The sequence below is a fragment of the Buteo buteo genome, chromosome 10, assembly GCF_964188355.1.
Source record: "Buteo buteo chromosome 10, bButBut1.hap1.1, whole genome shotgun sequence".
Classification (NCBI taxonomy): Eukaryota; Metazoa; Chordata; class Aves; order Accipitriformes; family Accipitridae; genus Buteo; species Buteo buteo.
The window spans coordinates 4,531,770-4,555,082 of record NC_134180.1 but is presented as its reverse complement, the minus strand read 5'-3'; the positions used below and the strand labels follow the sequence as shown (position 1 = coordinate 4,555,082).

At 43.1% G+C, this 23,313-nt stretch overlaps 1 protein-coding gene across 1 annotated transcript; it reads right to left on the bottom strand.

Annotated features, from left to right (window-relative positions):
• Positions 1 to 4,555: 4,555 nt before the first annotated feature.
• NFILZ (NFIL3 like basic leucine zipper) lies at positions 4,556 to 15,802 on the bottom strand. The gene is made up of 2 exons (XM_075037416.1): positions 15,679 to 15,802; positions 4,556 to 5,477 (listed from the first exon to the last, which is right to left on the bottom strand). Exon 2 carries the CDS (start codon positions 5,453 to 5,455, stop codon positions 4,556 to 4,558), a length of 900 nt encoding a protein of 299 aa, XP_074893517.1. The 5' UTR covers positions 5,456 to 5,477; positions 15,679 to 15,802.
• Between the last annotated feature and the right edge of the window lie 7,511 nt (positions 15,803 to 23,313).

Sequence of the window (23,313 nt, the reverse complement as noted above, 5' to 3'; positions counted from 1 at the left end):
CTCTTAGGACACATGCACAGGGGGGTTTTTTATTATATAACACTCACCCTGGTAATTAACCAGCTCGAAAACTACCTGAGATGACTTTGGAACAAAGAGTAGTTAACGAATTAACTTCCAAGCCTGAGCAGGATCGGAAATAGGTCAGCTGCCTTCCAGGCAAGCCTTGCAGCTATTATCATCTGAAACAATTGGTACTATAATGGCTCTTATTTGAAGATGTTATTAAATGTGCAACTTGGGGATGGGATAGTCAATAGAGATGACTGGATCTCCACCAGGTACCAGTAGGAAACTCTAGAATGAGGCAGCAAAGGAGAAATGCAAGTGTGGAGGGAGGGAAACCCGCTCCGCATCTGCATCTCCTCCAGATGAGTGGCCCTGGAGGGGAGGAAAAGCAAAACCCGGAGCAAGAGAAATAGTGGCAAAGGGGTTGTAAGAGGTGTGAGATGAGCTAGGTGTGGGGCCAGGGCTGGCTTACTTCACACCCTTTCATGCTCTTTTGCTGCTGCTGTCGTACACTTCTGCTCCCTCCACACGAGCCTGGCAGCTTACACCGCCGTGAGCCCTGGCTCCAGGTTTGGCCCTCAGTTTGTGCAACAGCAGGGGCACAACAAACAGGAAGCATTACTCATTTCTTCATCATCTTCAGATGAACTGTGCCTGCTTCCCACAAAAATTCACCTTTGGGCACCTGCGGGTTTAAACCTCTCAGGGTCGTCTCACCCCGGGCCCCAGGCAGCAGGGCTGGGAGGGAAGGCAGGTCCTGGGAGCTACCTCCTTCCCTGCCAGCACCTAACACATCCTACATAGCAGGGTGAGCTGACCTACTCCCAGCTCTGCTGCCATGGCCAAGCTACTGCCTGCACTCCACATCGGTCACTCACAGCCACTTGCTGCATCCTGAGATGGCTGCAGGCACATGGAGCCAGAGAAGGGCCCTGCACAGCAGTGAGAAAAGCTGGTCCAGTGGTGATGGAGAAGGGCAGGAGCAGGGAGGAAGCAATTTCTACTAGCAAAAATATTTCTAAGCTGCCTTCTTGCTATGGGCTGTCCCTACCTGTTCTGAGGGGAAGGGAGGACAGAGGGAATAGGACAGGAAATGGAACCACTTGTGGTTTCTTTTAATCTGAAAGCATCACTGTGTCAAGTTTCACACCTGAAGAGCGGTTGCAGCGCTCTGGTTTCCCTTCATGCCAGTGAGAACAGTAAAGCTGCGCCCCTCGCGCTGCAGCCCGGGGGCTCCGGCCTCGGCAGCTGTGAGCGTGAAGGTCTGCCCATTTCTCTGCACTGATCTCAGCACAAAAGTGCAAGAGATGGACAGTCAGCGGGGTTGACCCTTGCAGGGTATCACTATAAACGGTGGTGAGGTGCGTGTGAGCCCCACCACGCCAGCCCCTTTGCCAGCACGCTGGTGGTGCAGTAGCTGTAGGAGGACTGCACGGTGGAGAACTGAGGGTCCTGCTGTGAGAACATAGACACAGATGGAGGGAAAACACATTTATGGACAGAGAAGTCAGGAAGGTATGTGCTCCACAGCCTGCTTAATCTGTGCCCTTAATCGCAGCTACCTGTGCTCCTGCTGCGCAGGACTTGTCTCCATGGGATACATTTATCACACTGGCTGTTCCTCAGGAGCAAAGTTCGGTACAGATACAGTCCCAACAGACAGGCAAATACACCTTTTGCAGATTCTGGAAACAGAGTTTTATTAGGCACAACATGTTGATATCCCTCCATGGTTCAGATGACCCTATGTACAGCTCACAGTAAGGGCCTTCTTTGCCAAACCAGTTTGAGGGATTATTACATCCCATGTCAGGTAGCATGGTTTGCCCTTTTACATGGTCTTATTATTGGTGCATTTCTTTATTAGCTATAAAATGATTTCTAGAAAAATACTTTTGACAATTGTCCTTATTGTCCAGAGCCTGAAATTTTAGTGAGAACAGTGTAACACAAAAAGGAACAGCGTAGTCCTGTGAGCAGCAGAACTGGTGAAGCGGAGACTCCCAGGGATCTGAGCTAGGAGGTTGAGCTCTCAGTGTCATCTCTGGTTTCCAGTAGGGCTGAGCAGGCAGTGCAGTTTTTCTGTCAGTAGGGACATGGTAGATTGCACGAAAATGTATGTTTGGGGCAGAGGAGAAGGATCTGAAGTTGCTTATTCTCTTTGAGATCTGTCTTCTTCCATCAGATTGGGCTGTATTTGTCCAATGTCAAAAAACATTTATGGCTGACAGACACAGAAACATCAGAACTGCATTAGCCTCCTTTCCTTAGGAAAAAAGTCAAAACATGAAAGGAGAACTGAGGACAAGAAGTTACAGCTATACCTGGAATACATCTCTGAGAACTATCTTTGGCTTGTAAACGGAGGTGGCTGAGGAACAGTGTAAAGTAGGCTTTAGAGACGTCTATGAGGCTACTGCTTACTGAGGCTCAGCTGGCTTTCACCTCAGTGTAGCTATAACTCAGGATGCCCCCTGCCTTACACTAATCCCTGAGCTACATGGTAAGCTGGGTTAAAGTTCTCCAGCCATATCGCACCTACTCCACACTCACTGTCACGGCTGCAGTGCAGGCTTTCCCAAAGGCTAAGCAGTCAGAAGGCAGGATGGACAGAGAAAGTGTCCCAGCAGATACCCCAAGGAATACATACACTATGTGCAGCGTGTGCGTAGGTAAAAGGGAGCAAAATGCTTTAAAAGGGGAAAGGGGCTGAACCCAAATGCATTAGATAAAATCAAACAAAGTCTGGAGATCTGGAAAAGAGCAGTCTCCTGAGATACAGGATGGAAACCCCTGTCACCAGGAATAGCTAAAACCACTATGGAGATAATGCTAGAAATGTCTTAGCATGGACACTTCTTGAATGCTTGCAGATGGAGCAGAAGCACCATGTGAGAACCAAGTAACAGCTTGCCCAGCCTGAGAGCAGTTTCCCAACAATGATGCTTTACTGAAGCTTCCGAACACATCTCACTGTACAGATTCAGCTGGGAGGGAGCATCTCCTGCAGCCCAGCTGACACAGGTAAAGCCTTGGGAGGGGGGCAAGTTGGTAGCTTATATCCGTAAATGGGACACACCTACAAAATCTGTTGGACATCTTCCTCCCTGCCCTGGGCATTGTATGCTTCTAAGTCTCCTCCCTCCTTCACAAGGGGATGGAAGTCAGTGCTTCCATGTCCAGGAGATCTCTAAAACAGCAATATGGCCTTTACTGTTTTTGCAAAGTCCAGCCCATTCTGTTCCACATCTGCAGCTCATCAAGTGGTGCTGTGCACTCTGTAGTTGCAGGGACCCAAAAGGCTACAGTTATGAGTATTATATTCCTCTATTATTTCTGAGTGCTGCAAATATGCCAAGCACTGAAACTCAAGAGAAACCTTCAGTGCTAGGTCTCCAGTTCAGTCTCTCCAGTTTGCACAGTATGGTAAATAGAAATAATCAATGAGTACATCCAGTGTGAGTCCAGCATTGGGCCAGTCAAGATTTACCTCGATTAATATAAACAGCCAGATATTAACTGAGTTGCTCACTTGCATTTAAAGCTGGTAAAATAATACTTAAATCACTAAAAAGGTCTAAAATGTTGAAATGCTTTCTACCCTCTTCATTAACAATTTAGGTATAAATTGTCTTTTTGCTTATTTTTTTTATTTTATAAGTAATTTGTTTCAAAAAAAGGAAATGGTTCAGTCAACTCAGCTAAAAGTGAGAGAATGTTTTATAAAGGCAATTTCCAAATAAAGAAATATCATTTTTGAAAACACCTTATTTAAAAAGAAGGAAGTAAAACTAAAATATGTTTTGCATTTGAGTAAAACACAAATATTTAGTCCTCCAAAATAATTGTTGCAAACATAAATGAAACTGTCTTCTGGGCCACACTGTGTCTGGTCAAAGAGAAAAAGAGTTCATTCTCCCTGAAGATAAATTATGATAAACTGGGAATAAAATGGATTAGGTTCTGCTCTCATTTCATGCCAGTGTAAATCCACCACCTTTTAATCACTATCGCTTTTTCTTGCTCCAGACAGCTGAGGGGTCTGAAACTGTTTCCATCAATAGTTTCCCATGTTAAGCAATTAAGACTTCAAGCACATTTGTGAGGATGAGGCACATTTGTGAGGATGAAGGCGATGATGAAGCAAAGGTAATTAAAATGGTTGCCACCCCAAGCAGCTGTAGTTGTGTTACATGGTGTGAGCACCACCTCTGCTGTCTTAGCCTCTTCCTGCCTCTGGTCCCTTCACACCTCAAATTTTATCTTGGTTTGTAAGCAGAGCAGCCAGGTGAAACTCAGACTTACTCACACAGCAACTGCAGGGTCTGGCAGGTCTCGTCCAGCAAGATGAACATCATGGCCAGCAGCAGTTATGCTGTAGTGATGCAGCCCAGCCCTGTAAGCTCCCTTATCATTTATGCAAAGCTGGGAAAATGACTTCCCTCTTTGAAGCATAAGACATTTCCCTCCCACCCCCTCCTTCCAAACCCGTCACATCTTTGGAAGGTCTTACATTGGCCCCACAGTGGGCCGTTCCTCTGCTACCTCAGTGGGAGTCCAGGCCACTCTCCTCCAAGCTGCTGAGGGCTTTGGTCTTAATCCGGAGCTTGTGAGGTAGGGCAGCATAGCTTCGGCCCTTCAAATGGTCTTCTGAAGGGCAGGGCAGGCCGCATGGGGGTAGAGGAGAAGTTTTGGGCACTTGTTGCTCATCATCTTCATCTGAGGCATTTGTGCTGCTTTCTTTGCTCACCTCGGCTGGAATGGGGGAAGGGCACAAGAAGCAGGCACTGCCTGACAAAGGCAAGTGGAAAGCATATTTGTCTGGGCAGTGGTAGTTGAGGAACGGAGAGCAAACTGTGGATCTGAAGGATGCATCAAGCCTCTTTGGCTGCTGAAGGCCACATGTGTCCATGGGAGCTGACTTTGAGTCACAGCCAAGGGTATTTCTGGATGGGCCAAAGGTTTTGCACGAAAAGTCAGCTGGCTCCAGCACTGTCGGCACAAAGCTCTTCATTGTGAAGAAGCAGGACTCCCCAGCAAAGGGCTCTGCCTCAAGGAGTGGGGAGGCTGCTTTGTGCCCTCTGAAATAAACCCCCAGGAAGTCCTGAAGGGAGTCACCCTGGTAGGTGCTGGTGTCTGGGCTGATGAGCCCAAAGCGCAGCTTCAGGGACAGCAGCTCTGTCCTGAGGATGGCATTCTCCTCGCTGAGAGCAGCTAGCTGGCTCTCCATCGCAAAGTCATTGAGGCGCCTCTTCTCCCGTGAGCGCTTGGCCGCCTCGTTGTTCTTGCGCCTTTTCTCCCAGTACATGTTGTCCTTCTTCTCATCTGGCATGAACTCCCGCTTGCGCCGGGAGGGACCGCTCAGCTTGCCATGGAGGAGCTTAGCCTTGCTCTGCTGAAGCGCAAGCTCACTGACAGTGCTCAGCGGTGCCATGAAGTTTTCCATGGTCGTGAACACAGCCGGGGTTCTGCCAGAATTAGAACAAAAAAATATTACCACTAAAGATGTTATGAATACCAATGAATAAATTAATATAGCCATGTGATTGTTTTATCTCTGTTGCAGTCATACCAGGAACACTGAGTACAGCACCATACACACATGTAACCTGAGGACAGCTTCCCTCAGCTATTTCTGTCATTTTGGAGCCACGTTTTCAAAATACTCTCTGCACATCAATGCACTCATATCTTACCAGTGTCTGCAAAGTCCATCATGGGGTACCCAAAAAATGTGTATGACTGAACAGAGTTAAAAAGGACATATTTTGCTGATTCAGTGGACAGTCACAAGCACTTTGGCTAACTAACTTCAATCAGGATAATAAAAATTGCTCTCACGTACTACTTATCTCCCACTAATCTCAAACTGCCTTACAAAGGAAATAAGTCTCATTGACCCTGTTTTACAGATAAGGAATGCACAGGGAGAAGAACTGATTTACCTCAGCCACATACCTTATTTAGCAGCTGAAGCAGGATTACAAAACTACTGCATATACTCAGTCCCCATTTTTCCCCACCCTCCCTAGTCCCACCCTGGAAAACTGGATTTGATGAAGTCTGTGATTTTGATAGATCTGTAAGTAAATGTGTATGAACACCATGAAAGTGCCGTCTAAGAGCTTGCTAGTACTTGCACAGTGGGTGCTGAGCACCAAGTGTTGCCACAGAAGTGTCCATCTGAAGACAATGACCATGGTACGTTCCTGACTACTAAGTTGTGAATTAAATTAATAACAGATCGCACTCCATACATCTCCATCTAAGATACAAGCTTCCTGTAACATGGTGATCTTCCAGGAAAACCACATCAGCCCTCCTGCCTCTTGGCAGTCTGGGAGGGATTGTGCTGATCTAGTGCGAGTGTCACCTCAGACATCCTCTATGCTTCACAGAGACCTAGTGAGGGAGCTTAACATGACATATATCTTACTCTGAAGTAGTCACATTTGATCAGCTGAGCTCCCTGGGCTGTTGTCTATTGACTGCAAGAAAGCCTAGAGTGACTAATTCTGATTTAACCCTTGCAGGCATCTTAGGTCTGGTGAGAGGAATCACATCTGGTGAGACTAACTTAAATTTTGGGAAACTACTTTTCAGAGTCAAGAGGAGACAGCTTGTTATGACAGCTCTACAGGATGGATAGGGAAGGAGCAAAGAAAGGATCTCACTCAGAAATGCTTAACTGCCAGACCGCTCAGGACCTACGTCCCATCTAACAGAAAGCTGGGCCAGAGGGACCAGCCAGCACTGAGCCTGATTAAGCCGTCACCTCTACAGGGTTACCCTAAAATGGTAAAGAAGGGCATAACTGTTTCTCTTTGGTTAGCAACTGATGCACTGAAGCTTTGGTATTTGTCATGTTTCTATCCCCACAGCCCTTGCGCAAGGCCCTTCATTTTAGCCTCATGACTATGTGACTGTTGGCACCCACAAAGACCAAGGCACAAACAGTGGTCAGGATGCCCTCCACACTGTCTGGTGGGTTGCACTTTACTAGAACTGTAATGCACTCATGGTTCACCACATAGCTAGAATAATAATAGTACCTGTTTATATAATTGCAAAGTGCTTTTCTGAGTCATGGGGACAACATCACCAAGGTTCCTGGCAGGGCTGGTCAGAGTGTTGGGGAGAGAAGGACTGGCTGGTATTTTCAGCTGAAAATATTTCCCTGCCCTGAGAAAAAAAAGCTTCAGGCTAAAAATTGCCCAGACTCACGGGCAATAAAATCAACATAACATCCAAAAGCCGAGCATTATTCAGTTTTTAGCCAGAAACATCCAGTTGGAGCATTTTTGGCTTTCAAACAGCTATTTAGGAATCACATTAAATGGACATATTCAGAGCCACAGGTGAAGTGAGAAGTCAAACTCGTTTAGGAAGCCTGGGCTGTATACATTCATGCAGTCGGATGCTGTAAGCTGGTGAAAATCTGGCATGTGACCTTTCTGAAAATCAACGCAGCTAATAATCGGCATGACTAATAGCCAACATTCTTGCTAAATCAATTTATTGCATGAGTGACATGAATTATTCTTTTCTTGATGACTGATACCCATCTACAAGCAAAAGGGGAAGATATAATTCAAAATCATTCAGGACATCACTTTGGGCAGGGACTGTATGTCCCTCTGAATGCAGAAGGGCACTAGTTCAATGAAGGACATACAGAAACAGAAATGATAAAGGACCATGTTTGGGTGCTCCACTTGCTCTTCATGAGCATTCACATCAACACTAATCAAAAAAGCTCACACATCTGTGTAAAAAACCAAGTCCTAAACATTGTCCAGTTGTAATTTGTGTCTAGAGGTTTTGAAAATTTCTAGTGTTCTTCACTTCCTAGGTTTCCTGTAAAAAACCACATTTGAATGGTCTAGTTTTCCAAGAGTGACTAGTGATTTCTTAAGAATCCAATTCATAAATCATAAAGAGGACAAGATTTTGGAAGCAAAGTACTCTCTTTGTTTTCTTGCATAGGTCTTTCTGAAAATCAGATCCCTTTTCAAGGTATCTCAAGCTAGCACTCAACAAATGAGGCATAAAAGATCACTAGCGGACTTTGAAAAGCAAACAATGTGAGAATGTATGTAAAGGAGTTCTGTCATATACACAGTTACTTACATATCGTACAGCAGAAATGTGAACACTGAGCCTAAAAATGCTAATCTTCTGTAGAAGCTATTTGATTAAATATTCTGCTGCTTACAGATAAAATATCAGCTATTTATTTTTACAGACTTGGAGACCTTCGGTATTGGCAGGTTGTTATCAGCTGTGATCTCTGCACAATGCAGTCCGGCAAAATAGACAAATCCATATCTATTCACTATCCGAGTTTGCTCAGCATGACCAGAGTTTTGTTCTCCTTTAAATTGGGACAAGTTCCATGAAAATATTCTCTGTCCAAATCAGTGTGATTTTGTAATTAAATACATTTGGAATGAATTTATTTTAATTTAGCCATAAGTCTTTGAGATCTCAAACAGTATGCAAAGGTTCTGAGAGTAATTAGAGACCAAAACAATGAATGTCCTTTAGTATGAATATGTTTGGGGTAATTCCTCCAGCTTTTGATCAAAATTACTTCGGATCTCAAAGCATCAAAGGGAGAATTTCAGTGAGTGTACCTGTGGTTTCTGACAGCGTCAAGAGGCAGAAATACACTATTGTTTCAGGGCTTAATCACTTACCAGGAATTTTTCAGATTAGTATTTGACGTGACTTTGTTGTTGAATGAGTCAAAGATCAACAGGTGGCTTTTTCACTGTAAAAACTCAGCACCCTCATTGGGTAAAGTAGTTTGTTTTCTCCCTGTCCTTCTCTTGTTCCTGGTGCCTGTCATAAGGAGATCCTATAAGAAGTTTCAAGATTACTGTAACCAACATTCACTGTCCAATATAGCTGGGAAGCATGGGAAATAAAAGGCACCCAAAATAGGCATTTGTGAGACAGAACAAAAAAGTAACAAAGAACCTGAACTCTTCCTTCCAGAAAACTCATTTCAGCACATTTGTTTAACCTTTCCCACATTTGTTCGATCCCTCACACTCTAGTTCATTGTGCCAAGGTGAGAATTTCCTTCAGACCTCAACTTCATGCTGTGTGAATTGAAGCAGATGGAAGTGAAATAATGAGAAGTGAGGGCTGAGTCCAGGAGAAGAGGCAGGAGTCAAACCAGAGGGGGGGCACAGTTACACTTACTTGGAGGTGGGGAAGGTTTGGAAGGAGGTTGGGTGTGAAGTTGGAGGCAGGGGAAGTTCTTATCAGAGGCAGGATCTGGCCTTTTAAGGGCAAGGAATGAAGACTGAGCTGAGCCAGTATGTGAAAACATCAAGTTTTAGGCCACAGAGTACAGAGTCTAAACTCTACCTGTTATTTATATCTGCACAAAGTCGCACATACACCCACATGACATCTGAATTGGGACTCTTCACGAGTGAAGAATCTAGCAATCAAGCGCACAAGGTGACACGCAGCTTGTACCCGCAAGGGCGAGTGGAAACATTAATATTAGTGACAATGGTAGAACTGTTTTGGTCAAGTGCATTATGCAACCAATATTTCCTAAGGTGCACTGGTATCTGTTGTTTCTGCGGTTATAAATGTAGAAGACAATTACTAATATCTTGGCAGAATGTCAGCCATGTTCTGTATTATCTGCATCCTGAACAGAAGAGAAAGCACCAAAAGCATTGTAAAATTATGGCCTTCATTTTTCACCTCTGATTTGCACTAAATCTGCTAGTTCTGTTCAGACAGAGCATCTCTCCAAAGTCCTACTTCTCTAGAGAGAGCACCTTTGAACTCCTCCAGTCTCTTATGTTTCTGAGCAGGCAGAAAGCAAGCCATGTTTTTATGTAAAGACTGTTAAATACATGAAGACATGCAATAAAAACTATCCTTACCACTTCTACAATCCATCTAATCAGCTGTGAACGGCTAAATGTGTAATGTCCTAGCTTAATGATGACACTAAACCATTTACACCTCTGTGAAAATGAGGACATGTTGTATTGAGGTTTTTGTACATGTACTCTATCTACCTGGTCAAAAGATCCTCATTTCTGGTAAAAATGCTTTCCTTCCACTAACAGAAGACCATGTTAGGGCTCAGGCTTCAGAGGTTTGGTTCAGACCTATCTCCCCTTCTTTCTCTTATCTCCACCCTGAGCAGCAGATCAGAGCAGACTCTGATGAATTGTACTTTCCAGCAGGTTGCACAAAGCCCTCCAGGAAAAACTTATATCTAACAGGAACTGATTCACTGCAGATCTACGAGATGATATAAACTTTTTTTTTAATCAAAACACACTGCCTCATAAAACAGCTGGTGAGTCTCACTTTTCTGTGATCATAAGTCAAGCTCTCAACCCACAGATTATTCTTTTTCCCAAGGATGTATTAAAATTGGCGTAGATGCTGCAAAGGGCAACCAGAACAGCCATAGATTCAGGACAGTTTCTGTAAATAGAAATGCTAACTCGTTATTTCTCAAGAACAAAGAACATGTGCTGGAATTATCAGACAGTAGATTTCAAAGAAACAAAAGGAAGCACACCTTCATACAACGTTAAAATGAATTTCAGAGTTCACTGCCTCAGGATAATGTAGTCATCAAAAATAAAAAGGGAATCACAAAAAATACTAGGCCAAAGATTATGCCAGGTGGACCTTTAAGCTGACTAAGTCTGAGCACTCCTATGTCCTAAAATACTGTGTGAATTTAAGTATTAAATAAATTTCTAGCTGTATTGGGTTTACGTGGCAAAGTTTTGGTAGCTGGGGGGCTACAGGGGTGGCTTCTGTGAGAAGCTGCTAAGAGCTTCTGCTGTGTCCAACAGAGCCAACGCCAGCCGGCTCCAAGACGGAACCACTGCTGGGCAAGGCTGATTAAATTATATCATCCTAAACTAAATCAGAATTCAGTTGTTAATCTCAAGCCACTCTAGTACATCAGTATCTAACCCACAGGAGTTATTCAGAATTTACACTGATAAAATAAGATAATAAACAGGCCCCAGTGAGCATGGCATGATTTACAACAGAAGCCTCTGAAAACATCTACCAGGACCACTGCGCTGTACAACCACTGCACTGCAAGCACCTTAGTAAACAAGTTTCGATCCTCACTGCTGTTTTTTCACCATAGTAATAAGAAAAAAAAAATCTGTGGTTTGGCAGTATCTTACAATACTCTCTAAACCTACTGGCCGATTTAAGATAAAAGGACATCATTCTAATTACTCATATTCCTGAGTATTTCACATTCATTCTAAAGCAGTGGTTAACAGGTGCTATTGAGGAATAGGTATTACTCACTTTTTGTATCTCAATGGGAAATAGCATAGTCTATTGATTAAAGCAGGCAGAAGAGAAGAGAACAGAGCAGACCCTAATGACCTGTGTGCCTGAACTCCAGGACAACTGCTTCTGTGGCTGCTACTGATGGAAGAATCGCTCTTGCTGGTGACGCTTTAAACTCAAATTCAAAGTAAAACTGCATCAGAAACAACTACGGTATGCCAAAGTCACAATTTTGATGTGTGTCTATTTTGAAAACACACAAATGATTGTTGGCTCAGAGCGCCAAATGTTGCTGCAAGTCTGTCAATGTATTGCAGTGCCTTTACAGACAGATTTTCAAAATCAAGCGTTTTCACCATCGGGCCAGGTTTTCTGAAGTCTGGTTTCCACTGAAGCTTTGTACTCGCTTGGGCACTTGTTTGAAAATCAGATTCCATGACCCCATAAGGATTCTCTGGAGTGGATTGAAACCTGGCCACAACCACAGATGCTGAACTCCTGAAAATCAAGTTTTTCTCTATAGATTCAGAGTCTGAAGGATATATTGAACTTTCTGGTGTACTAAAATTCTAGGCTCAAAGATATTAAATCACTGTGTCTGCAGCTTGATCACAACAGGTTGTTTGTTAGGGGCTTGGTAGAATTAGTTTTGTCTTCAAACCATGTGAACCGACCCAAAATTACCAAACCGCCTGCAGCAGAACTGCTGGGTGTTACAGCTTGTAAGCTGTATAAGCCTTCCTTGATTCCTCAGTCCTTTTGGGCAAAGCGCTCATTGCTCATGGTAACTAGCCTCAAAACCAGCTTAGGTACTACTCTATTTGGAACAAACTGACGTCTAAATTTTACTGTGGGTCTACAACAGTCTGTAAGACTGGAAATACTCTGCAAAACCCTTAAAACCCTAAGTTACTAATGATTCTTTGCAAGTGACAGAGTTTAGCATTTCTTGGTCTGTAAATGCCTCAGTGCATGCTGCTGATGAATAATGAAGTCTTCATGATGTTTGCTCCATTCAGCTTGCCTCTGTGCCCAAGAAAACTGATGCCATCACACCATGGGTCAATGTAAAATACTTCGTAAATGTGGGTTTTTTTCTCTGGGAAAGGACTTTAAAGAAATCCTTTTTCTTCCTCTGCTTTATTTCATGTTCGGGTCAAAAGTATTGACTTTTCAGCAGATTATGCTTGGCAGGAATACTTTAGCTGAATTCTGAAATACTGGAATCGGAAACTCAAGTGTTTCAGCTGAAAACACAGAACAGTTAAAATCGTAGTATTTTCAGATAATTTTTTCTGATTTTTTTTTTAAACAACTAAAACTTTCCTTAGGAAAGCCGACTACATCTGAAAAACGGTCTGGATACTACTCAGTATTATACAAACATTTTTAGTCGTCTTGTTACTTCAGTTTCAGCACCTACTTGGTGGACCCTGCTCCAGGAACATATAAAGCATGAATAACTGAATTGTTCTTTTTCCGCTGGCCATTTCTTCACTGCACAACACAGAGTAGCACAGAGATATCTGAGCTATTTCATTCAGATGCAACAATGCTGAGATAGACTGGAATTTCCCCAAGCTAACTAATGCCAACAAGCTCAATTTGGCAATGCTACCATGACCAGACTACATCTACTACTGAAGCTGGCTTACTGAGAGCACACTTAAGCACAAGCATAATGCACAGATTTGCAGGACCAGACCATACTGTATCAGATCTGTGTCACATTGTTTATCGAAAAGCAGTAAGTAACACATAAAACCATTATGCTATGCAGCAGCATAGATGGCAGGTATAAACCTGTTAATTCTTGCGCGTAGATATTTTAAATGGCAGCTTTTGGTCTGCTGTGCTAACAGGAACCGGCAAGGTGTGGCTGCATTTACCTTGGTGTATGTAACTCAGCAGTAAGTCTCTTCCAGTCACTAGACCTTCATTCACACGACTGATGGGAGAAGAAGAGAACCAGCCCAGGAACTCACACATCTGGCTCCAGTTGAACGAGCAGATGGATGCTCGTGCGCAGCGTGCCACTGGCAGTATGTGCAGCCCTGCATCTGCTCTCCACCTCTCTCTGCCTACCCAGAGGGATGGAAAATTCCATTTGGTTCATACTGAGTCTGACAAAAACTGCTTTCACAGTAGTTTTTTTAAAAGTAAAGATCAATTCACAAAGATAAAGTTCATAACTATCTCAAGGTTACCCCAGATGTTATGGTGATGCCTCATCATGAGGAAGAAGTGAGAGGCGGTCTAGACCCAAAGTCCCTCTCTGTAGCTCAGGAATGTCATTGCAGGCTATGAAATCAATGAGACCTAAGTACATGTTTAAAGTTAAGCAGAGGCTAAGAGCTTTTCCTGAAACAAGGCTAGAAATGCTGGCTTAAGCAGGGCTGCCATTGATGTTAGCAAGTCAGTGGCTTTCTGTCTTGGAAATTAGAAGTCAAGAACCACCAGAAAAGAACCGGACACATTTCTAATCTTTCCTAGATGCAATCATCTGTGGTTAGTAGGTCTTGAGGGTACATGAAATCCCTATTTTAAAAACAGAGTGGAATAATTTGCAAATCACAAAATCCCCAGCTCTGTAGAAGCTACAAAGTTACCACTGTCAGAAAGTTCGTAACAATACTTTAAGAGGAAAAGCAGAACAAATCCTGATAAAAACAAGGACCTCCCCCCATTTTCAAAATCCATTCCCCAGCAAACACCAGTCATCAGGAAAGACAGCCTTCTCCTATATTTGATATTCCCGATTCCTTTCTTCATCTTTTCACGTATCGGTTTCAAAAACGCACAACCCCAAATATTTTGTTCAGCCAGTAAAACTTCCAGAACCTGCTTCATTCCCCATTCTCCTCCTTGTTGTACAGTCACGTACATCAGCAGTTGCAAATTATTTGTTATTTAGAAAACTGAATTAGGGCCTCAACTTACCACTGAGCCTTAAAGACACACATACGCAGTAGAGCCCCATGGGTTTTGCTAACCCAGCAGTGCTGTCATCCAGATTCCAGCCCTAAGAAATTATTTTGCTTTAAGTAGACAAACTGAAGCCAAGCTCTCCCACTCTTTCTCCCAGTCTTTTCCTGCTCCTAACTCCAGCATAAGCACTTCCACAATGCAGGACTGATCATAGCATCCCATTTACAAAAGTTTTTGCAGACCCTAAATAAAACTCATCTCATTGCTTACCCTCCTGTTTCAGAACGAGAAACTGATGATCACAAAATAGAAAACATTCACACTAAGATGTATAGAAATATTTAGCAGATCAGGAGCAGAGTGTATCAAGGACCAGAAATTTCTGCACATGGCACCTTTCTCATCGTTTTCTGGCAGGAAGACTCCCATCCTTGTGTTTTTTTTGCAGAAGTCCAAATGATTCAATGCTCTCTAAAAGCTTTCCTTTTTCTTTTTAAGGAAGTAAGCCATCACTACCAACTTGTCTTGAAGGCTGCCAGGCCTGCTCCACTCATATATGTGTGCAAAGGGCACTCACTGCAGAACGTGACCACTTCTCTCATTCATTAATTGTTAATATCAAGATTTTCTGTCAGAGGTTTCCCTTTCACTCTGCTATCACAGGAAATAAATGAAACTTTTGAAGATTTTGCAAGGCAGAGTCATGCATCAGCCACTTCTGCCTGAGTTTCTATAATACACAGAACTAGTGACAACCCACTTGTACTAAAGATGAAACTCCTAATTTCAGTCTCAAATCATTGAGTTTCTCTGTGCCCAAAGCAACAGGGTGCTTATCAGTGCTTTATCAGATTCAAAATACTTACTTCTGGGTAACTAAAGTGAAATGCTGATGTAAATTCACATGGTCCAGTCCTAGAAATATTTCTTCCAGATTCAAACTGATTGCTGCAGTTTCCTTTTCAAATCATCAGAAAAGAAGATAAAGCTGTAAATTAGGACTTGGGTTTTATCTGAAACTACACTGGAGTCAAATCTGGAGTGCCTCCACTAAGGCTGTGCAACTCATTCCAGATTTCTGCCAAAGCAGCAGAAATCAGCAGCCAGTCTATAATAGCTTTTACAGAAACCAGCAAAAGACAATTAACTACCTCTTCCATCCTTTGAGTTATTCCTTGCAATATTAATATTCGCAGTACACTTTCACTGGATGGAAGCAGTAGGAATTTCTGCCTAAACTGCTTGACTCCACAAGGAAATAAAGAAACTCTTCCGTCTCAAAACACAAAGTCAAATTCTGCTGTTAACTGCCTGTTGTCTGACTTCTGCTATTAATTGCATCTTATCTGACTTATTGCAGAGGTTTGAAAAGGGAGGGAGCTACGACCTTGGCACAGACTTCAGCTAGACACACATCAGATTACTCACCAAAGCGTTTTCACCTGCCAGAGCTCTTGGGTCTGAGAGATTCCCAGGAGCACGGGACCAGCCTTTGACTCCCCGAAGACCAAAATTCAGGGGACACTTCACTCCCCAGTTGCCGCAGCCACATTGACATGGTAGCACAGTAAGAGCACATGTCAAACCAATACTACACAATAACCTAGCCAGGAAGCAAAGAACAACACTGCAGCCAGGGGAAACTGTAAGACAAAGTACAAGGAGTGAGAAAGGCTAAACAGCAAAAACTGAATTGTGTTCTAGAGGCTTGTGTTTCAGTGAAAAAGTCAGGGTAGGAATCACAAGCATGAGGCCAGGTCCTTGGGTCATTGCTTACAGGTGGACAGATGTCGCAGAGTCACTCAGGCAAAAAATCCTGAAGCTTAATAAGACTTTCCTAATATCTGCTGTTTCCCTGAAAGCCTCTGCTAGCTGAAGTTACCTCATTAGGTAGGAGTCTCAGCTTTCAATTAGAGAAAAATGTGTTTAGCTCTTGTGGATGCAGACGATTCAAAATCCGACACTGAGGAGTCTCAAAAACAAGACAAATAGAAAGCTTCCCTTCAACAACAACAACAAAAAAACAACGCCACAAACAAACCAAAACAAACCCAAAAGTTCTTCACATTTTTATTTTACCACTCAACATGACTTGAATTTAGCTTTTAAAAACATGCTGCAAAGAAGACATCTTTTAAAGTTAGAACTGGAATGTTTTCTTAAAATAGTTCATGATTTAGCGTCTCTTTATTAGAGGACTGCAGTTCTGAGACATCTTAAAGGATGCCTGAATTTAAAAAGCGGTCTTTTTAAATGAAGCCTCTTATGTTTGGCAATCAGAAATGTCAGAGTCTGGACTCATTAGTCTTTTCTGAAATACTGCCTAATGTCTGCAGATTATTCCACTCATGCTGGCATGGAAGTTATCCTACAGTTAATTATTGCAATAATTATTTCTGATAAGCAGAGATGCTAGATTTGGGATAATTGGCATGTAGTACACTTATGAACTGCATTTTCCTTCTCCTAACAAATCATGAACTGCATTTTCCTTCTCCTAACAAATCTTTGAATGTCCCCAAGAAAATTTAGCCTGTCATAAGCCACAGCACAGCAAAGTTCAAATTTAGAGCGGTAAAAAGATTATGATACCTAGCTATTTCAAAGATTTTAAGTCTTGTATTCTGTATGATACAGCAAGGGCATTTGTCGCATGTAGAAACAGGACGTTCCAACCTTTGGGTGGGCTCTCAGTGCTCACTTCTTGGTCTGGGAGGACCCAAGAAATGTCTTACTCACAGATCTTTTTAATCAACAGAATACTTATTTACTGTCATGCTCTCTTTAAATCAAAAGCAATGCTGGCTACTAATTATTTTCAGTATTATACATGGAAGGGATTTAAAAACAATCATCTTGTTTAAAATGTCCACACTTCATATATAAAGTAGTTTTGGGGAGTGGCTACTTGAATGTTTCAGCTACACTGACATGACAAGACCAGTGTACTTCATTCAAAGCTTCATTCTCTCCCACCCCACTAGAAAGAATGCAGCAAACCAGAATTTCACATTTTATACTGCTCAGACCTCTACACTCACAATATACTAGCTTTTGCATGTGGGATGCAAAACCTGCTTTTAGACATCATCATTATCTTTTGATAGGATAAGCAAATCTGCTGCCCACATCCAAATTCTGCTATGTAGGTATTAGCTATACTGAGCAGAATAAACGGGTTTTCTGGGAATGTAAAAAATATACAAAATTATGTTGCTTTCTCTGAAGCTCCAGTATTGATCTCATTACACTGTATGCATGACTCTTGTCTCTCTGTTTATTTATATATCTGAATTCCCTCTTTAGGTGCAAAGTGCAGCTCACATTGGAATGCCCTACAAGAAGTCTTTCCCTGACTGAATTGAACAGCTGCACAACTGTTTCTACGGTGTCAAGAGAAAGCATTTTGGTTTTATCTCAAATTAAATGTTTCAGGATAGTTAACCATTTTCTCTCGTAAGGAATTGATCAATTTCAACATGAAAACGCCTTTTTGAAATGATCTTCTGCTTGGTAAATCTGAAGTAGAAGATGTTTAGAAGCATTTTGAGTCTTCATAAAAACTGCTTCCCATTTTTTTGCCATTGGAACTCTTAGAAAAACAGTTTTAGGGACACTAACATCTTGTTGTTTTTTGAATGTAGTCTCTTGCAAAAAATTCACTCACTTGTAATCTGTGAGGTCTAAAAATACCCAACCTCATCAAGGGCTGATTTCCTCTCCTGTCTTTGTAGTTCTTAATACACTGACAAACAATATGGATGCACATTATCATCCACATTATGTTCATTTAAATTTGCTTAAATAAAGAGTACACCTTATGAACTGGTTGCTTCTGCTAGACCAATCTGCTGCCTAAAATCTGTAATGTCAAAAACCACAACTTGCAAAAGCAATTGAAAAAAATCTTACTCCCATTCTCAAAAATAACCTGTGAAATTCAGGAGCAAAATGTACAAAGAACGTAAATGGGATGTGGCATTGTAGAGGTAACAATTTCAGGTATCTACAACCTATTTTCTAAAACTACTTAGAGATGTGTATATCTAAACCACACTGAAAATTAATGAGCCCTCTAAATATGGTGAGCTGAAAATGTGAACTCTCATATGATGCAAGAAATCCCAGAGCCAAATGGGAATGAAGGTGAGCTGGAGTATCAGGTACAAGGATTGGGTGGCTGGGAAGAGGAATAAACATCAAAAGGTTTGGAGGCAATAGCATGAACTATTAAAGAAAATTAGAAAAAAGTTAGAGCTGGTGCTTTTAAATCCTTTTGTAAACTTCATCAAAGTGCCCTGCTAAATGCTTAAATCCAAGGAGATTTTGCAAATTTGGCTTTTAATGAAAAAAATTGCATCTTTTCATTTCTCAGCTAAGTAAGCACATGCCACTGGCATTGAAAGTCAGTGAATGTGAGAGTTCCTCCCACAGTCTTAACTTATTTATCTAATGACATAACTTTGCAGAGAATTTCATTAAAAATCTTCAGAAAGAGGTTTTTAGTATGCGTTTGATATTAGTTTACTGTTAATATGTGTCTGCTAGCAATAGCAAGATTCTGTAGCTGGAACTGCATTTCATGTTGCTTATATAAATAACCAAGTGATTATGAACAGCAGATTGAGGTTTGGCAGATTTGCAACATCCAGATAGATACGCATCTCTGTCATATGAGACTCACTAGCTTTTTCAACAAATGTACAGTGTTTCATTAACTTGCATTTTATATCTACAATCTTGACACTTATGTAGAAGGGGAAATTTGGTTAATTCCACAGAATTCAGAATGGCAGTTTCATTTTCTTTTGCATATCAGCTTTTCTCTCTAGAGTTTTCTTTACTGCATATTACTTGCAATGACTATAAAGTATACAAAGAATATTGGGTTTAACATTAGACAAAGAGCAAGGAAAGGGCCATTGCTACCACAGCAACCTGAAAGACTTTGAATCTACCATGATTTTTGTGTGGTAAGGGATGAACAGTGTGCCCGGGGAGTCAATTACTCTGAGGCAGTGGGACCTCTTTTCAGGAGCAATTCTCAAGGCCTATTGACAGCACATTCCCAATTCTCCTGCATTTTAATTAATGGTAACAACATTAATGAGAAACTCTGGGGATACTTTTGCCTGCAGGGGAGGAAATGTGTTTTGGAGTTCACTGAAAGCCAGTAGGAAAAGTGGCTTCAAGGCACAGTCTTTGGTTTTGTGCTTACAGACCGTGCAGTAGAGTTCAGCCCTGGCTACAGATTTCCATGTCACTTTAAAGTGCTTCTAACACCAAAGACTGCCTCTGAAGTGGAGCTTAGTGAATCTGCTGAGTTCATGACTGTGATGTTTATCACTCTCCTCAATTAATATAATTAAAATATTTAATATGTTATTTTCTTCACTGTAAAACTCACTGTTTTGCTGAAGCAAAATAAGGACAGTGAACCTTGGGCAGAAAAAGGGGGATTAAATGCACCTTTTCTTCGTATAAAAATTTCATGACAGCTGTCAGCTTTAAAACTCAAAACGAGAACTATTTTACCACAAGCTTCAGAAATAACACAATAATTTTACACCTTCCTCCAGTTATAATAAATATGTATCACCTGTCTTTATATAAATCCTGCATGCCTTCAGAATAGTTTTCTCTCTGTCTTTCTCTCTCAAACTTGCTAAAGAAGGGGAAGTCTGACAGGGAGAGGGGGAAATGACAGCAACCCCTCCCTGTCTTTGAAATTAGATGCAAAAGATTTTTCAAACCAAGAGAGGAAAAGGCTTGTCCCCAGAAGCTTTGTGAACTAAAGAAACCATGTTACAAGCTGAGCAATGATAAGAAGAAACAAACAGTCCTACATGGTGTTAATGATTTCTCAACAGTTTTCAATGCCAGGATCATTTGTATTTTCTATCCTGGTCCTCAGTGCTTCTGATATGGTGAGGGCATAGTGAAGGGCATACACATCTGTATCTTCCCTATATAGAGCAAGCAAAGGGAAAGACAATTTTTTGAATGTTATGTTTTTACACAGACTTTGACATAAAGGATGAGGTTTTCAAAAGAGGTTTGCATCTAGGGATTCCAACACTGTGAAAAACTGACCAAAGGTGTCATAGGAGAAATTTAGACCAGGGAAGGAGAGGATGAGGAGGCAGGGAGATGGGAGCAAAAGATTTGAAGCAATACAGACCAGCTGGAATTGAGCTTTCAGTGCAAGCTCACTAGCTTAGGAAAGTCACAGCAGAGTTTGCCATGGTTAAAACATAAAGTTGAGCAAACGCTGATACCACACAGGGACCTCTGTGACAGGAGTTGTTCTTGGCCTGGGCGATCATTCACTCCATACTAACCACCGGTATCACTAAGGCCAACTGCCTTTCCTGGCCTCCTCATCTCCACAAGCAAAGCTTTGTCCAGAGACAAGCAAAGGGCTCCATCTGCTGAGAGGTGGGTCCTTCTGCCAGGGTGGGAGCCACTGGCAGAAGGTCCTCTCCAAGGAAGCCACCTTTCTACTGTGGTTCCTCCATAGAGATGGTGCCAACCTCTCTCTTCAGGGCTGCAAATCCAGCACCTTACTATCACTATGTTATTATCAAGCTCTACTGCTGTGCTGGCTGCCACAGAGACACCAGATGATGCTCTAGAAACAGCACAAATCTGCCCAATGCAGGAAATAAATTCTTTCTTAGTCTCACAGTCAGGTACATAAAAGTGCTTGAACATCGGTGTTTCTGATGTGAAGAGGAGAATGAACCAAAATAAGCACATAGGAAAGAACAGGCAACAAAAATGTCCAACTTTGAGAACTAGGCAAACATACTAAAACCATACAACAAAATCTACAAATATAACCACCTCCATCACTCCCTCTGAGTATGGGAAGAGAAATTAGAGAGGAAGATGTCAGGCATTGCAATATGGTGAGTGTGGGTGCATCCGTGTGTGTGCATACAGGTGTTGGTGTATTGGCAGGTGTGGCAGGAAGGAGTGCTGAATGTCAGAAGTTTAAGAGAAAGAGATAAATTCAGGGACAGATGGGGGAAGCATAGAGTGGACAGAGATAACATATAGGGGGAAGAGAGAGAGAGGAAAGAGGAGAAAGGGAAAGGGAAAAGAGAAAAAAGGAGAAGAAAAAAGATGAAAAAGGAAAAAATTTAAAATGGAAAAAAGAAAAAGTGAAAAAATATAAAAAAGGAAAAAAATTAAAAATATTTAAAAGTATGAAAAAAGATTTAAAAGGATGAAAAAGATGAAAAAGATTAAAAAAGAAAAAAGATTTTAAAGAGAAAAAAGATGAAAAAAAGAAAGAAGAAAACAAGATGAAAAAAGCTAGCAATTTTCATGCCAAAAGCCAGTCACTTTTCAGGAAAGCTAGCAGGGGTCTAGGGAGAAGCATGGAAATGGTTTTCTGCTAGGGTATTGCTGCCGCCTTTGCCCCACAACACTTGAAAAAGCCCCAATACCGTGAATTCCCTCTCACCAACCTGGCCAGGACTTACCTTGTGGATCAGACTTGACACCTGGAGTCATCGGCATCAACTCCTCACCCAAGAGCCACCCAGGCAGGGCGAGAGGGGGACGACGAACTCCTCTTCTGCCAAGAGCTGCCTCACCGCGCACCCGCTTGCGACAGCCCTGTGCCGAGAGACATGTCAGTGGGGTCAGTGAGGATGCTTTTTTTTTTTTGGCTTGCTTTTCTTTTTTCTTTTTTTTTTTTTTGCATAACCGGGTCCCAGGAAAGCTGGAGTCATGTAGGGATTACGTAAGAGGTGGTGACAGGCAGCATCATGGGGGAGGGGGGTTGTCAGGTGGCTCCCGCCAGCACAGCTGCTTTTGAGCTTCCCGTTAGCATTTACACTGAAAAAAAGCGTCAGCCCCGGCCGTGGCAGAAAGGGGGGTGGCTTCCCTGCCGAGCTTAAAGTTTAAAAAGCTCTTGTAGGTGTTGAGTCACCCAGAAAGCCGGGCGATGCGTGCTGCGCCCAGCAGAGCCGAGGGAGGTGGCCTGAGGCAGAGAGGGTGGCCTGGGGGGAGACCCATGGGGCACCGGCGTGACACGGAGAGGAGGATGAGGGCTTGATGAATGCAGCCAGATAAATCTCGCTTTAAATAAGAGGCAGGGCAAGTCAGTACGGCGCAAATAAATAGGGTGGTTCAGGGCTGCATCCCCCCTGCCGCAAAGCACCCCTGGCAGAGCCCTCCTCCCCGCCAGCCGCACGCTCCCACCTCCTCGCCCCTTCCTCCACCCTCTCCCAACTCCGAGGTTTGCCCACCCAGCCTGTGGCGACAAGGAGCCCCGGAGAAGGGGCTCTCCTCAGCTCAGGCCCTGCCTGCCCACCAGGACACAGGTGCAGCTCATCCCGCCGCCTTAGGCCTCCAGGGCTCTTGGGGTGTTGAGGCTCCATGGAGGCCTCGGCAACGCTCCTTCCCTCAAGGGAGACGTGTTTGACGTCCTGATGCAGCCCAGGGGGGAATGATCGCCACTGGACATGGCGACCCAGCCACCTGGGCCCATCTTGTCCCTTTCTGTCAGGAGTCAAGGGTGGGATTTGCCCTTAAATCCCCAGAGGCTGATAAAATCAGCTGCGCCAGAGCCTCCTGCTCACCCTGCGGACTGCACCCAGCTGTGCCCTGCCCTGTCAGCCTCGCCAGAGGAAAGAAGGGCTCCCTCCCTGAGGCGGTTGCACCCTCAAGGTATGTGAAAGGTTTTAATATACCATTTTCCAAGCATGTTGGAGGATTTCTGGTGCTCTTCCCTCACATAAGAACAAGTTTGCACAACACAAAGGCGGCAGCTGACGAGGCACCGGAGTCGTGGGGTCTGGTGGGGGCAAAGGCAGCCCTGCGTGCTGCCCCGTCCCGGGGGCTGGCAGCAGCCAAAGTGCCCCTGCTCCCTGCCTGGGCAGGCACAGGGATGGCAGCGTGGTTCAGCAGGGGACAGCCTTGGGGGACAGGCTTCCATCATGATAGGAATTATTGTGATACTTCTCGTGCCTCGTCTGTGATGTGGGAGATGTCACGTACTTACGTGCCATGTAAAATCGTCCAAAAGCTGATCTATAGGACCTAGAATTT